The sequence below is a fragment of the Misgurnus anguillicaudatus genome, chromosome 22 (assembly GCF_027580225.2).
Source record: "Misgurnus anguillicaudatus chromosome 22, ASM2758022v2, whole genome shotgun sequence".
Taxonomy (NCBI): Eukaryota; Metazoa; Chordata; class Actinopteri; order Cypriniformes; family Cobitidae; genus Misgurnus; species Misgurnus anguillicaudatus.
The window spans coordinates 37,611,965-37,624,979 of record NC_073358.2 but is presented as its reverse complement, the minus strand read 5'-3'; the positions used below and the strand labels follow the sequence as shown (position 1 = coordinate 37,624,979).

The 13,015-nt window shown below is 39.1% G+C and overlaps 2 protein-coding genes across 4 annotated transcripts in view; both read right to left on the bottom strand.

Moving 5' to 3' along the window:
* Positions 1–4,022, bottom strand: part of ap1b1 (adaptor related protein complex 1 subunit beta 1) — a 49,330-nt gene extending 45,308 nt beyond the window's left edge. Inside the window, exon 1 of one of the 3 annotated variants that reach the window (XM_055199050.2) lies at positions 3,907–4,022. Coding sequence is in view for 2 of the 3 variants with exons in the window: in XM_055199047.2 (XP_055055022.1) it covers positions 3,690–3,713 (24 nt within the window). In the remaining variant the exon portion in view is untranslated. Of the gene's footprint in view, positions 1–3,689; positions 3,764–3,906 lie in introns of those variants that run through there. The other 2 variants (XM_055199047.2, XM_055199049.2) reach the window with 2 other exon arrangements.
* A 4,955-nt stretch (positions 4,023–8,977) lies between these two features.
* gas2l1 (growth arrest-specific 2 like 1) overlaps positions 8,978–13,015 on the bottom strand; it is a 37,766-nt gene continuing 33,728 nt past the window's right edge. Inside the window, exon 5 of the mRNA XM_055199051.2 lies at positions 8,978–11,663. Within this exon, the coding sequence (XP_055055026.2) occupies positions 9,680–11,663 (1,984 nt within the window). The 3' untranslated portion in view covers positions 8,978–9,679. The remainder of the gene's footprint in view (positions 11,664–13,015) is intronic.

Here is a 13,015-nt window from a genome sequence, read left to right as displayed (position 1 = left end):
CTAAACGCAAGATTAGCTTTACCTTTGTGCGTGCGCCGTCTTAAGCAAACCTGTTGTCATCTGTGTTTTGATGCAAGTTCCCAAACTCCCTTTTAGCGATGAAAAACATCCACAGGTTGAGAATCAGGAACACCATACAAGTGTTTTCCAGACTTGCGGTTTGTGGCAACACATTTGCTACGCGCACGTTCGCATGCACATAATTTTTGCAACTTAAATGAGGCTTAACGAAGCACGTCAACTTACGGCACGGGTGTTTGTACAAAAACTGTCATAAGGTACAGGGTAGAGCTGGCAAAAAAATTGCCTGTGATTCTCCGATTCTAATGCGTATCTTATCTGTAAAGCCATTTCAGTGATAAGTAGTAAATCGCTATCACTTGCTTTCTAATAGAGTGGCATTTACTACACAGAACCGTATTTCACTGAAAGCTAGGCAAAATCGTGTTCATAATCATGGAAAATCGTCTCTGATTATGAACGCGATTTTGCCTAGCTTCTTTGTGAAATATGGCTCTGTGTAGTAAATGCCGCTTCATCTGAAAGCAGGTGATAGCAATTTACTACTAATAATCACCGAACCGGCTTTACTGATGAGACACGCATGAGAATCCCAGGCAATTTTTTGCCCAGCTCTAGCATAGACGCAAAAAACATTTATTTGTGGTGGTCAATTCCGATTTTGTGGCAAACTAAGAAATAAATGAATGTATGGGGATGTATTAGCCTGGTTAGCCAGACCTACATCAAGATGTAAGGTCTGGCAACTCGTCACACAGACGGCTCAATCTGAGGGGCGGGATAAAAGTCCCTCAAAATGCCTCTGCACGCAATAGGATAGTGCTACGACCAATCAGAGGTCTTCTGAAAGGAAAAGACCTGTTAGATCCCAACAATATTAATATTATTGTTCGGTGTCTAGGGGTGTCACGATTATGAAATTTGGCTGATGGTTAATTGTCTAATAAATTGTGACAGTTATGACGATTAATAAACTGTTTTATAGCTTTGACATTTCATTCTCATACATATTTTTTTGTTCACAGAATAATTTCCACACATTGTTGTGGTTATTTAAATTAAATCTTTTGTCTTATATCTGTAGGGGCTGTAAAAAAATAAATCCTTGCAGATCCTTAAGAATAGCATCCTTCACTTCCCTAAATTTGAAATTGCTGTTTTGGAAATGTATGTTTTACCTGACAGTTCATACTGCTTATCAAAGTTTTGCACCATTTCTTTAAATGCGTTTTTTTCTACTGTATTGGATTATTTTGCAATTTATCCCGTTATGCTGCATTTACACCAGCCGCGGTAGAGGCGTCAATCGCAAGTGATTTCAATGTTATGTCAATGTGAAGACGGCGCGTTGACGCATATCTGTAGGTCTCGTGGCGTGAATGAGGCGAATTGAGAGTCTGGCGTGGTACGCGCGAATGGTAATTTTTGTGCATTTTGCGTTTGATGCAAATTTGGAGTTAAAAAATTTGAACTTTGGCGGATTTTCTCGTCGTATTAACCAAGGAGCCTGCTTGCTGCTGTGGCGGCACCCCCGCCCGGAGTCACTCATTCAAAATGAAGGAACGCTTGATATTGTCTGTGAGCAGTCAGACGGAGCTATACGACACAAGTTCTTATTTCTATAGAGACAGGAATAAAAAGGACCTCCCTTGAAAGAGTGTCAGTGAGGACATTGGGCAACCTGGTAAGTTGTAAATACACATTTAACTTTTGAGTCACGTGACGTTTATCGACCCGTGCCGTTTATTTTCCCCCATAGTAAGGTGACCAAATACAAATCGGTAACTCTCTCGATAAATGCACAATCAACATCAGCCATCTTGCAAACAGACAACCGCATATCACTTGCCCATCCCACAAGAAGCGGATTTCGCCTCTGATGCGCGTCAAATGCTTGCTTTTTCCATGCATCTACTTCGCTCTAGATGCACACAAGCATTTAAACTGTTAAAGCGGCAAACTAGACGTGGTAGACATGACATTTTGTCGCCTCAAACCCGGTTGGTGTAAATGCAGGATTACACTGTCAGTTAAGGAGCCACCTGATAATGTCTTGTTTAAACAGGTTCTGCAGCTCCCCCTTGTGTTTTTAAAAAGATGTGCAATCATTGTGGTGATCTGAAATCATCGCGATGAGGTCAGACAATTGCGATAAAATTATTATTTAACCATTGTGACACCCCTAGGTGTAGCTGTTTTGATAACAGCAATTTGATATTCATTACAAAGACAATGGTCGAATTAACCATGCTGTTTTTAACTTCATGTTTTGGTGATGGCTCACAATCTTACTATGCTAAATATATTAATCAGACTGTAATACTATGATGTTTTCTGAACTGCATATATATAACTCTATGTATCCACAGGAGTGGAGATTTTTTTATCAAAATATGAGTTAGTGAAACTAATTCAGGTGTAGATGAAAGTCTATAGTACAGTAGTAACTGAGCATTGATTTGGAATAAATAAAGCTACATTTGTCATTCAGTCTCTTCACCTTTATTTCATAACCTGATGTGGCCCTCGAGTAAGAAAAGTTTGCCCACCCCTGCCCTAAAGCAGTGGTTCTCAAACTTTTTCAGCGTGCGGCCCCCCTTCTGTATGGTGCATCTCTTTGCGGTCCCCACAAAGAAAATGTATGACAATTTGGTTCTAAAACGTAACATTTTAATTAGACAAAACATATTAAAGTATACAAAGTAGTGGTGTTGGTAGTAGCCTTATTTTTAGGTTTAATTACACAGAATTCATGATAAATTAATGTATTTTGTAAAATGTCATAAAACTGGGGCCCCCTGGCACCATCTCGCGGCCCCCAGTTTGAGAACCACTGCCCTAAAGTATGTACTGGTTTTGTTATGGGTAAGTACATTTGAGTACTTTAACAGAGATGGGACACACTACATCTAATTTTGACGAATATTTAGTACTGATAGTATTGGAATTGGGACACAGAGCTACGGTCAACCTGACCTAACCCCATTCACATACTGATGACATAGCAACAAAATCCACTAAATCATTTATTATGAACCGCTATTGTATTACTGCTGTCATTACCGTACCAAAAACACACTGTGCATTCCTTACAAAAAACTCTGGTTATTATCCAAAGTACTAACAGATCCACCATAACGTATTGTTCCTACAAAATTAAATTGCACATTTCTATTAGAAATTTGGAATTACCCACAAATGTCATCAAAATTAACCATAGCACAAAAAACAAAGCAAACTTCTGAATAGCCGGTAACGTTACACAGTGGGTCACAGTAACGTTAGTTAACAAAAAACTACCACCATCCCTGCTGCTTCACGTCCAGATTAAAGTCGTTTTTTATCAGCACATACACTAATGCAACTGTCAACGGACAAGGCGTTGACACTAGTAAAAGACAGTAACCAGTAAAAGGCACGTGATACACACACTACATGTCAAATGATTACAAAGAAATATTAGATTTCTGCTAGTTAAATGTACGCTGAGGTAACCGCAGCAGGTGACAGTCATAATAGCCTCACCTGCCTCAGTCACAAGCGGACGTAGCTAACTAGCAAACCTATTTATTTCGTCCAACATCCGGCATTTTCACATTACTTCGACCCTAAAAGTATCTGCACGACCCTACTAACTAACCCTCAATACCAAATTGACATTAACTCACACATAGCTGACTAGCCCACTCCATTTTAGTGGATGAATGAAGCTGTCCGGGGATGTAGATGATAGCTGAATGCTAACGGCTCGCGTGCTAAAGCTTCACGACCTTCTTAATCAGGGCTTATGTGAGCGTACAGTTAAGCTTTTAATCTAGCGGACTGCATTACTGTCTAACCACACACAACAGAAAGCCATAGAGGGGTAGAAAAGTGGCACTATACCTCAGTTATAACAAAGTAATGGTCCTTAACGAAGTGAAGAGTGAATGTGTACAAGTCGGCCTTCTTCCTTCCCTCCCACCTTACGTGTCATCATATGATTCACACTTCCGTCTTCCGCCTTTAGAACAGTTTTTATCATTATACACTCATGAATGCACTCACTATAATACACCAAAATCATTATTTAATCATTTATATCGAGATATATTTTGTTAGAGGCCCACTCAGTGTTAAATTAATATATTACAAAATAACCTAAAGTAAGTGTGGTATTAGAGCAATTTAATGAATATAGTCATTGACATTTCATATATCATATTGAAGGGATCAAAGAAAAAATATCACAGATTTCGTTAATATTTCTATCATTTCTCCTATATCAAAACAGAGCAACTGCAAACTTTTGCTTAAAGGGATAATTCACCCAAAAATGAAAATTCTGTCATCATTTACTCATCCTTATGTTGTTACAAACCTGTATAATTTATTTGTTCTGATGAACACAAAGCAAGATATTTTGAGAAATATTTGTAACCAAACCGATCAGAAGCCTTATTGCCATACATAGTAGGAAAAAGAATACTATGAAAGTCAATGGAGCTTCTGATCGGACAGAATGGTAACTGATTACAAAATTTTCATTTTTTGGGTGAACGATTCCTTTAAAGGATTAGTCAATTTTCTTTAAAAAAATCCAGATAATCTACTCACCACCATGTCATCCAACATGTTGCTGTCTTTCTTTGTTCAGTCAAGCAGAAATTATGTTTTTCGAGGAAAACATTCGAGGATTTTTCTCATTTGAATGGACTTTAATGGACCCCAACACTTAACTCAACAATTAAAATTTTTTTAACAGAGTTGGTCTTATCTAGCGAAACGATTGTGATTTTTGACAATAAAAATAAAAATATGCACTTTTAAACCACAACTTCTCCAGTCCTGTGACGCGCCAGCGCGACCACACGTAATTGAGTAGTGACGTAGAAAGGTCACGTGTTACATATATGAAATGCACATTTGCGGACCATTTTAAACAATAAACTGAAACAAAGGCATTTATTAGTATCATTCGACATACAACAACGTCGGAACGGTCCTCTTTCTCCACACTTGTAAACACTGGGGCGTAGTTTCGATCGATACGTCATCCATGACCTCTTGACGTGATGACGTATTGCATGAGGTCGCGCTGGCGCATCACAGGACCGGAGATAAACGAGAAGTTGTGGTTTAAAAGTGCATATTTTTTATTTTTCTTCTAAATAATGACAATCGTTTCGCTAGATAAGACCCTTATGTCCTTTAAAACTCTGTTGAAAAAACTGTTAAGTGTTGAGTTAAGTGTTGGGGTCCATTAAAGTCCATTCAAATGAGAAAAATCCTGGAATGTTTTTCTCAAAAAACATCAATTCTTCTCGACTGAACAAAGAAAGACATCAACATTTTGGATGATATGAGTAAATTATCTGGATTTTTTTTTTTTAATTGACTAATCCTTTAAAGGAAAACACCACCGTTTTTCAATATTTTACCATGTTACCACCTCAACTTAAACAAATTAATACATATCTTTTTTAAATGCGTGCACTCAAGTGCTGCAAACTAAGTGCTCTTCCGCCATACATTATAAAAAAACGGCATGTTTTTTTTTGTGCATATAAATAGGGAAAACATGGAAGTGTTTGATGGCTTCCAAATTCATCCCTGTTTGGATCCTAAGGAATTAATAGGGCTAGGCTAAATGCTAACACAGTCACAACGTGTTGTACAAAGATTAAGTGCACGCATTGAAAAAAGATAGTTATGTATTAATTTGTCTAAGTTGAGGTAAGAACATAATAAAATATTGAAAAACTGTGGTGTTTTACTTTAAGTCTCTTGCATCTCACAAATCTCTCAGAGGTTTCAGATGAGATATCAGCAATGTCACAAAGTGAGCTCAGATTTGCCTCGATTGCCATTAGAAGTCAATATCAAATGTATTAAATCTCGATTACTGTATATCTATCTATATTCACTTTATAGTCCCATACTGTATCTTTGTTGAATTTTAACAATTGTCTCATTCATTACTATTTTATTTCTCCTATGCAATTTTAGAAAAAACATCTGAGACGAAGCTGACATTTAAATAAAACACAATTAAGAATCCATCAGAGAAATTGCCTGAACAACTTCTAAGCAATAACATAGTCACTATTCGCTCTCTTTTTTAGACCTATCCTGTTTCTCTCCCCCCATCCTCCTTTAAATTATTGGTGGTTATTATAATCACATTTTCTTTTCTATTCTGAAAACAGAGCAATTCAAGCACAGCGCAAAGCACTTCCTCCAAAACATTTTTATTACAAGAATTAAATTAACAGCAATTGGTTTTCAGGGAACAGTGGAATGTTGGTCTTGCAATATTGCTATTCAACAAAAACAAATTCCACAATGTTACAGTTCATTGTCAACATCAAACAAATAGAAAGATGCAGCCAAAAAATGCAAATAGTAAAAATGAAAGTGTTTTCATAAACATTCAGATTAAATCAACCAACAGCTTTTTCATCTACCAAAACCAGAACACGTTGATATATAGATTCAACATGCATTTTAGTAGATCATCTACTAGATCACATGTTTGCTCCAGTAAAAAAGCATGTGAATCTACATGCTTGGTTGTCTGATGTCAGGAATGAATAAAAATAAGCATTCATGCAATAAATTATTTTAAAACTTGTACATTTGATTACAAACCCACAATGAATGTCATTACAGAAAAGAAACCAAACAACAAAGAGAACACAAGTGATGATCAAAATGAGTCAACTGTACACGCATATGGCGGTCAATGATTAGATACTGGAAAGATTACTGAATGTAGTGTACATATGGGTTTGCCAGACAATGTGAAATAGGCACAGCATCCATTAATATAATCTGAAAGACTGCAGACGCTCCACGATGTGAAACTTAACAATGTCTTAAAGTGCCAGCAGAAGCCATGTGCAGTGCACTGTATTGCAGTTTTATAGTGTCAATGGTCAATCTAACAGTAATAATCCTATAGTTGCAGTCTTTAGGCAAACACTGAAAAACATTTTTCTGCTCTCAAACACCTTTTCAATTAATCGAACGCCCAAACATCAGAACACCTTTCAATAAAACACTTGCACCCATAAATACACAGCAGTATAAAGCCTTTAAAGAGAACTTACCAAAAGTCAACAGTTCATTCATTTATTCATAAACATTAAACATCATCCTTTTATAAAACGCTTCACAACTCATTTTATATAAATTAACACATTGCCAAACCGGCTGTAATGTAATTACTTTAAACTTAGCAGGATTTAAAACAAATAATTCATATAATCCCTCACTTAAGTCTACATTATACTGTACTCTCAAATCATCCCCCGTAACATTCAAATAACAATTGATTTGAGCTCACTTAATGCAAACTGCACATGCACAGCTATGGCTGTGTAGTAATGTGTAGTATTACTTTGACCACTTGGTGGTGCCATAGAGCTATTTTAAGTAAAATGAATTTCTAAAGATAACGAAACAGAAAGTCATTGGTTTGGAATTTACAATAAAAGTGACTCAGGCTTATTCTGAATGATTTACATCGCTATACACAGTTTGTAGTGATTTCCACGCCCTATTGATATGAGCAATCGTTAAATGAGAAATCCTTCATTTTTCACCTCCACATACATTTTGATTCTTAAAACAGAAAATGCTGATAAAGATCCTGTTGCTGTTGTTACCTTAACTATCTATCAGGACTATAACAGAGGGTCCAACATCAACATCTCACCCAGACGCATACACACAGCAACATACCTACATACACACATGATCCCTCCATCTCAAACACAACTTCTCATCCTTTCTTTAAGGCGAAAGAAGATTTGTCAAGGCAACATTTAATAGCAACATTGCATAGCTAAGGCAAAATTATCACAATGAAATAAACAACATAAATTTATACATGTACCTTAAATTCAAGGAATTATTATTATATGTACATAACACATATTTAATGCAAACATATCAAATCAATCTTATATTACATATAAACCTATACATGACCATTTAAGTTTGTACAGTTCATACACAAAATTTAACACGTGTCTAAATCGGGAATCTTATGTCCTTTCATACGATTTTTTCCTAAAACAAAAGAAACAACAGAGCAACGAGGTGTTGAAATGATGTCTTATTTAGCATTGGCTAAATAAAAAGCAGTTAAGTGTCTTGCAATTTAGATCCCTCATGGAGGCCAGGTCAAACGTCAGTTAGATGCTCCATGTTGCTAGCAGATGTACATAAAAGTGTATTAAAGGATTAGTCAATTTTCTTTAAAAAAATCCAGATAATTTACTCACCACCATGTCATCCAAAATGTCGATGTCTCTCTCTGTTCAGTCGAGAAGAAACCATGTTTTTTTGAGGAAAACATTTCAGGATTTTTCCCATTTTAATGGACTTCAACGGACCCCAACACGCAACAGCTCCAATGCAGTTCAAAACTGCAGCCCCAAAGGACTCCAAACGATCCCAAACGAGGCACAAGGGTGAAACGACTGTCATTTTTGGCAAGAAAAACAAAAAATTTGCACCTTTAAACCACAACCTCTCCTCCTCCTCCGGCTGTGCGACGAGCCAGCGCGACCTCACGCAATTGCGTAATGACATCGAAAGGTCACGTGTTGCACATATGAAACGCAAATTTGCGGATCATTTTAAACAATAAACTGACACAAAGACATTAATTAGTATCATTCGACATACAACGACGTTGGAACAGTCCTCTTTCTGGGGCGTAGTTTCGATACATCATCCGTGACCTCTTGACGTGATGACATATTACGTGAGGTCGCGCTGGCGCGTCACAGGACCAAAGGAAGCTGAGAAGTTGTGGCCCAAAAGTGCATTTTTTTTATTTTTCCTGCCAAAAATGACAACCGTTTCGCCAGTCAAGACCCCCATGCCTCGTCCGGGATCGTTCAGGGTCCTTTGAAACTGCAATTTTAAACGGCACCAAAACTGTTAAGTATTGGGGTCCACCAAAGTCCATCAAAATGAGAAAAATCCTGGAATGTTTTCCCCAAAAAACACAATTTCTTCTCGACCGAACAAAGAAAGACATCAACATGTTGGATGACATGGTGGTGAGTAAATTATCTGGATTTTTTTTAAGAAAATGGACTAATCCTTCAACAAATTTCTAACACTCCATCTTGTTTACTGTAGTGATTTTACATTTCTTATTTTCAACTTAAAACACCAATTATATAAAATAATCTGTAAATTATAAACTCCCTGAATAAAAACACTTTGATTTGTACACTTTGTATCCATCTTAAACCATTTCCTGTTTAGGAAATCAGGGAACTTGTGACCTCACAGCCCAGAACCGCAGTATAACACTGCCTTGAATAAAACCTATAAGCTAAAACCCCCAATCGATAGGAAATGTTGTCGATAGATTCGCTTTCTTAAAAATTAAAAATGATAACTTGATCAATGAAACGCATCTCAGGTGATGTTTGTTGCTCTGTGATTGACAGTAGGCTATATTGTGGTCAAAATTGGTGTTAGTAATATTCATAACCACTTTATGGACAAACTCCAGTGAAATGACTGTTAAGATTCCAGCATCCTGCTACATGTTAACCACAATTAGATGTGTGTTCTAGTCATTATGAATGTGCTTTTTTCAAACACTCTTTAAAGCTGTAAATATTGAGGAGAAGTACATCTCCATGCTTTATTACATCCAGGCCTCTGTGTCCAGGCTGGACTCTGAAGAATAAGCACGCTCTCTAGAGCCCATAGCTGGAGATCGCTGCTGAGGCTGAATGAGGTCTGCAAAGGCTTGATGCAGAGCTTTGTGTGAAGGCTGATGATGACCGTTTGAACGTGGAGATTGTGGTGGGGTCTGTAGGGGAGATGAGTTGGCAGGAGACTGCTGATAATGATTTCTGTAATGTACAGGGGTAGGGATGCGTGACGGGCTGTTCTCGGGTCTGTTGTCAGTTCGAGGTCTTATTCCTGGCCGCAGCTTGAGCTTGTTGATAGAGGGCACCTTCTCTGCCCTCGTTTGACCCCTTTTGGCCCGGAGGACCACTGCACCATCGGTATCTCCATTAGGCAATGGTAGAGGAGAAGTGCAAGAACCCTCGGATGCAGGTTCACTTAGACTGAAGCACATGGAGGAGCTCTCACTGGAGGAATCCTGGTAGGAACAGTCATCTGGAGGTGGTGGAGGGGAGGGAAATGACTCAGCATTTGGGTCTGCGCTGTCGTATGGTAGGTCAGGATGAAGATCAGGTTGTGGGACGTCTCCTTCCAAACCAGGCCAGTCCACCAGGTCTTGCTGGCTGTCCATCGGTACCTCTGCCAGATCTATAGGAAGGCACACAGATTGAGAAATGGCCTGCGGGAGTTCGCCATCCTCTGTGGAGCTGGAGATGGCAGGGAGCTTACGGAGACCTCCGCCTCTACCAGTCCATCTCTCTCCCTCCGGCAGCCCCCCATTGGGGAAGCCACCACGAATCTGGCTATGGAGAAGGGTGGGAGGGTCCTCGAGCGCACAGGCACGAGGGTTAGTCCGTTTCGATTCACGTAAATCAGGGAGAACTCCTACTTTTCCTCCAACATTAAGAGAAGAAGTTGAAGAGTTAGAGGAAGAATAGGCTGAGTCCGTGACATTCGCATCGCCTGTAGATATTGGAAGCGACCCTAAACCCTGTTGGGCAACAGGAAGCTGAACAGACCCAATATCCCTTCCAGTGCTGGACGATTTGCTTGGCCCAGCCTTGGATTGTTGCGTGTTAGCCAGAAACTCGGCTTCAAAGCTGCGATACAGGTCTTGCTCCCGTTGAGGGTCCAGACTTGGCAGAAGGTGTAAACTAAAAATACTCTTGTCCCCCTGGCTATCCTGCTGTTGGTGATGGGGATTTACCCACCCTTTTTGTTCTCTGGATCGTGGATTGTGCGTGACTCGAGAGGAACGCGGTGAATGGTGATGATTTGATCGTGGAGAAGAATGTGGAGAGCGGCACCCTGCCTGCGACACTGGAGGAAGCGTTTTGCGACTTCCAGAGGGAGGTGACCGAGGAGCAGGGGGTTTTGGCATTACCTTCTTTCCAGGACTATCGCTTATGCTGCCTTTCACAGGTGAGTTAGAAGCAGAGGCCGATGCCTGTCTTCTGGGCAAACTTCCACTCATTCTTAAAGATGTTGGGGGTGCGTGCTTGGGACTCTGTGCCTCTCTCCGATCCATGGTCGATGAGTGACGAGGTGACGATCCAGGACTGGGCTCACTCAGTCGTCCTCTAGGTGTCTTGCCCTGGCTGAGGGAGCGTGGAGCCTGGAGCCTCCGTGGACCTTCAGGTCCCAGGGATCTACCCCTTTCGGTGCGGGGTGTACGATGTACCTCTGCTAGGGCCTGGGGTGGACTTGGTTTTAGTAAAGAGGTGGACTGAGCTGCAGAGCGTTCTCTGGAAGCGCTACGGGTACGAGCGTGAGCATTTCTCACAGCCGCAATCTGTGTCCCGGCTGCAGGACGCTCAATAACATGCTTCCCTTCCTTACGGTTCACCAGCAGCACCACATCCTCTTTATGACCCTGCCGTGCACCCAGAGAAAAGCGACCTCCTCCCGTGCTTCCTCCTCCACCTTTGGAGGAGGCTGTAGAGGAGTCACTGTCTCCTGAAAGCCTGCGAGTTAATGGAAGAAAAGAGTCCTTGTTCCTGTGTGAGAAAAAAGATGAAAATGAGGAAAACCAAGACCATCATACATTGTGTCGCTTATTGTGTCATGCATTTAATAATATGCCCTTATTACTTATTAAAATATATGTGAGCATGTGTGTGAAATCCAGGCTGAAGTCTATAATGGCTAATAATCTAATAATGAGATGATAAGCTTTAAAGTTTGATTTCATTTATGGATTTAAATCTTTGACATGAACTTAGCCAGCCAGTATTAAACATATTTAGGTTATATTTGCACATAACGTTATTTGCTTCATGTAGGAGGATTTTATGTAAGTCACAAAAAAAATCTAACTTTAGCTGGATTTTACAGACTGGAAATGAAAATGGGATACTTAAGATAAATGTTCATTTGTAAAATATTCAACAAGATTTCCATAATCTTGTAATTTAATATTTATAGTGTGCAAAGCATGCAGTAAGGCATATGCAAAACTACAACCTCAGTTGACATTTCTGTAGGATTATGTAAACCAAAAAGGATACAGGATATCAAACAGGATATCAAACACAAGCACACACAGACACAAACACGTTCATTTCATACACTTTCAAAATACCGCAGTTCTTAGGAAAGAAATTAACTTTTCTGTTAATCACAAGGGCTGGTTTCTATATAAGAAAAAATATATAATGATTATGATAATAGTTCATACTGCTTATCAAAGTTTTGCAGCATTTCTTTAAATTCTGTTTTTTCCACTGTATTAAATGGCTTTGCAATGTATCGCATTACACTGTTAGTTAAGGAACACCATTTGATATTGTCTCGTTTATACAGGCGCTACAGCTCCCTCTTGTGTTTTTTAGAAAGATGTGCAATCATTGTGGTGATCTGAAATCATCGTGATGAGGTCAAACAATCACAATAAGACGATTATTTAACCATTGTGATAGCCCTACAGGTTGTAATACACTAAGTAGCTTTGGTTAACGTGTCTGCCAAAATGCATACATATAAACAAAGTCAAGTGAGTTGAATGACTTCTGTTTGTAATGTTTGTAATGAAACCAATCACGAGCCCCATTAACTTCTATAGTAGGACAAATTAATACTATGGAAGTGAATGGGGCTCATGAATGCTTTGATTACAAACTTTCTCAAAATATCTTCCTTCGTGTTTATCAGAACAAAGACATCTATACAGGTTTGTAACAACATGAGAGCGAGTAACTGATGAATTTTTGGGTGAACTAGCCCTTTAACAGTCTGGCCCTGTTACCCAAAGAATCCTTCTGATGACCTATTTTCTTAGTGATAGACCTGATGGGTAAGATTATCTTAATCTCTAGTAATCCAGCCTGTCTCACCTGCAGATCTAAGAGTG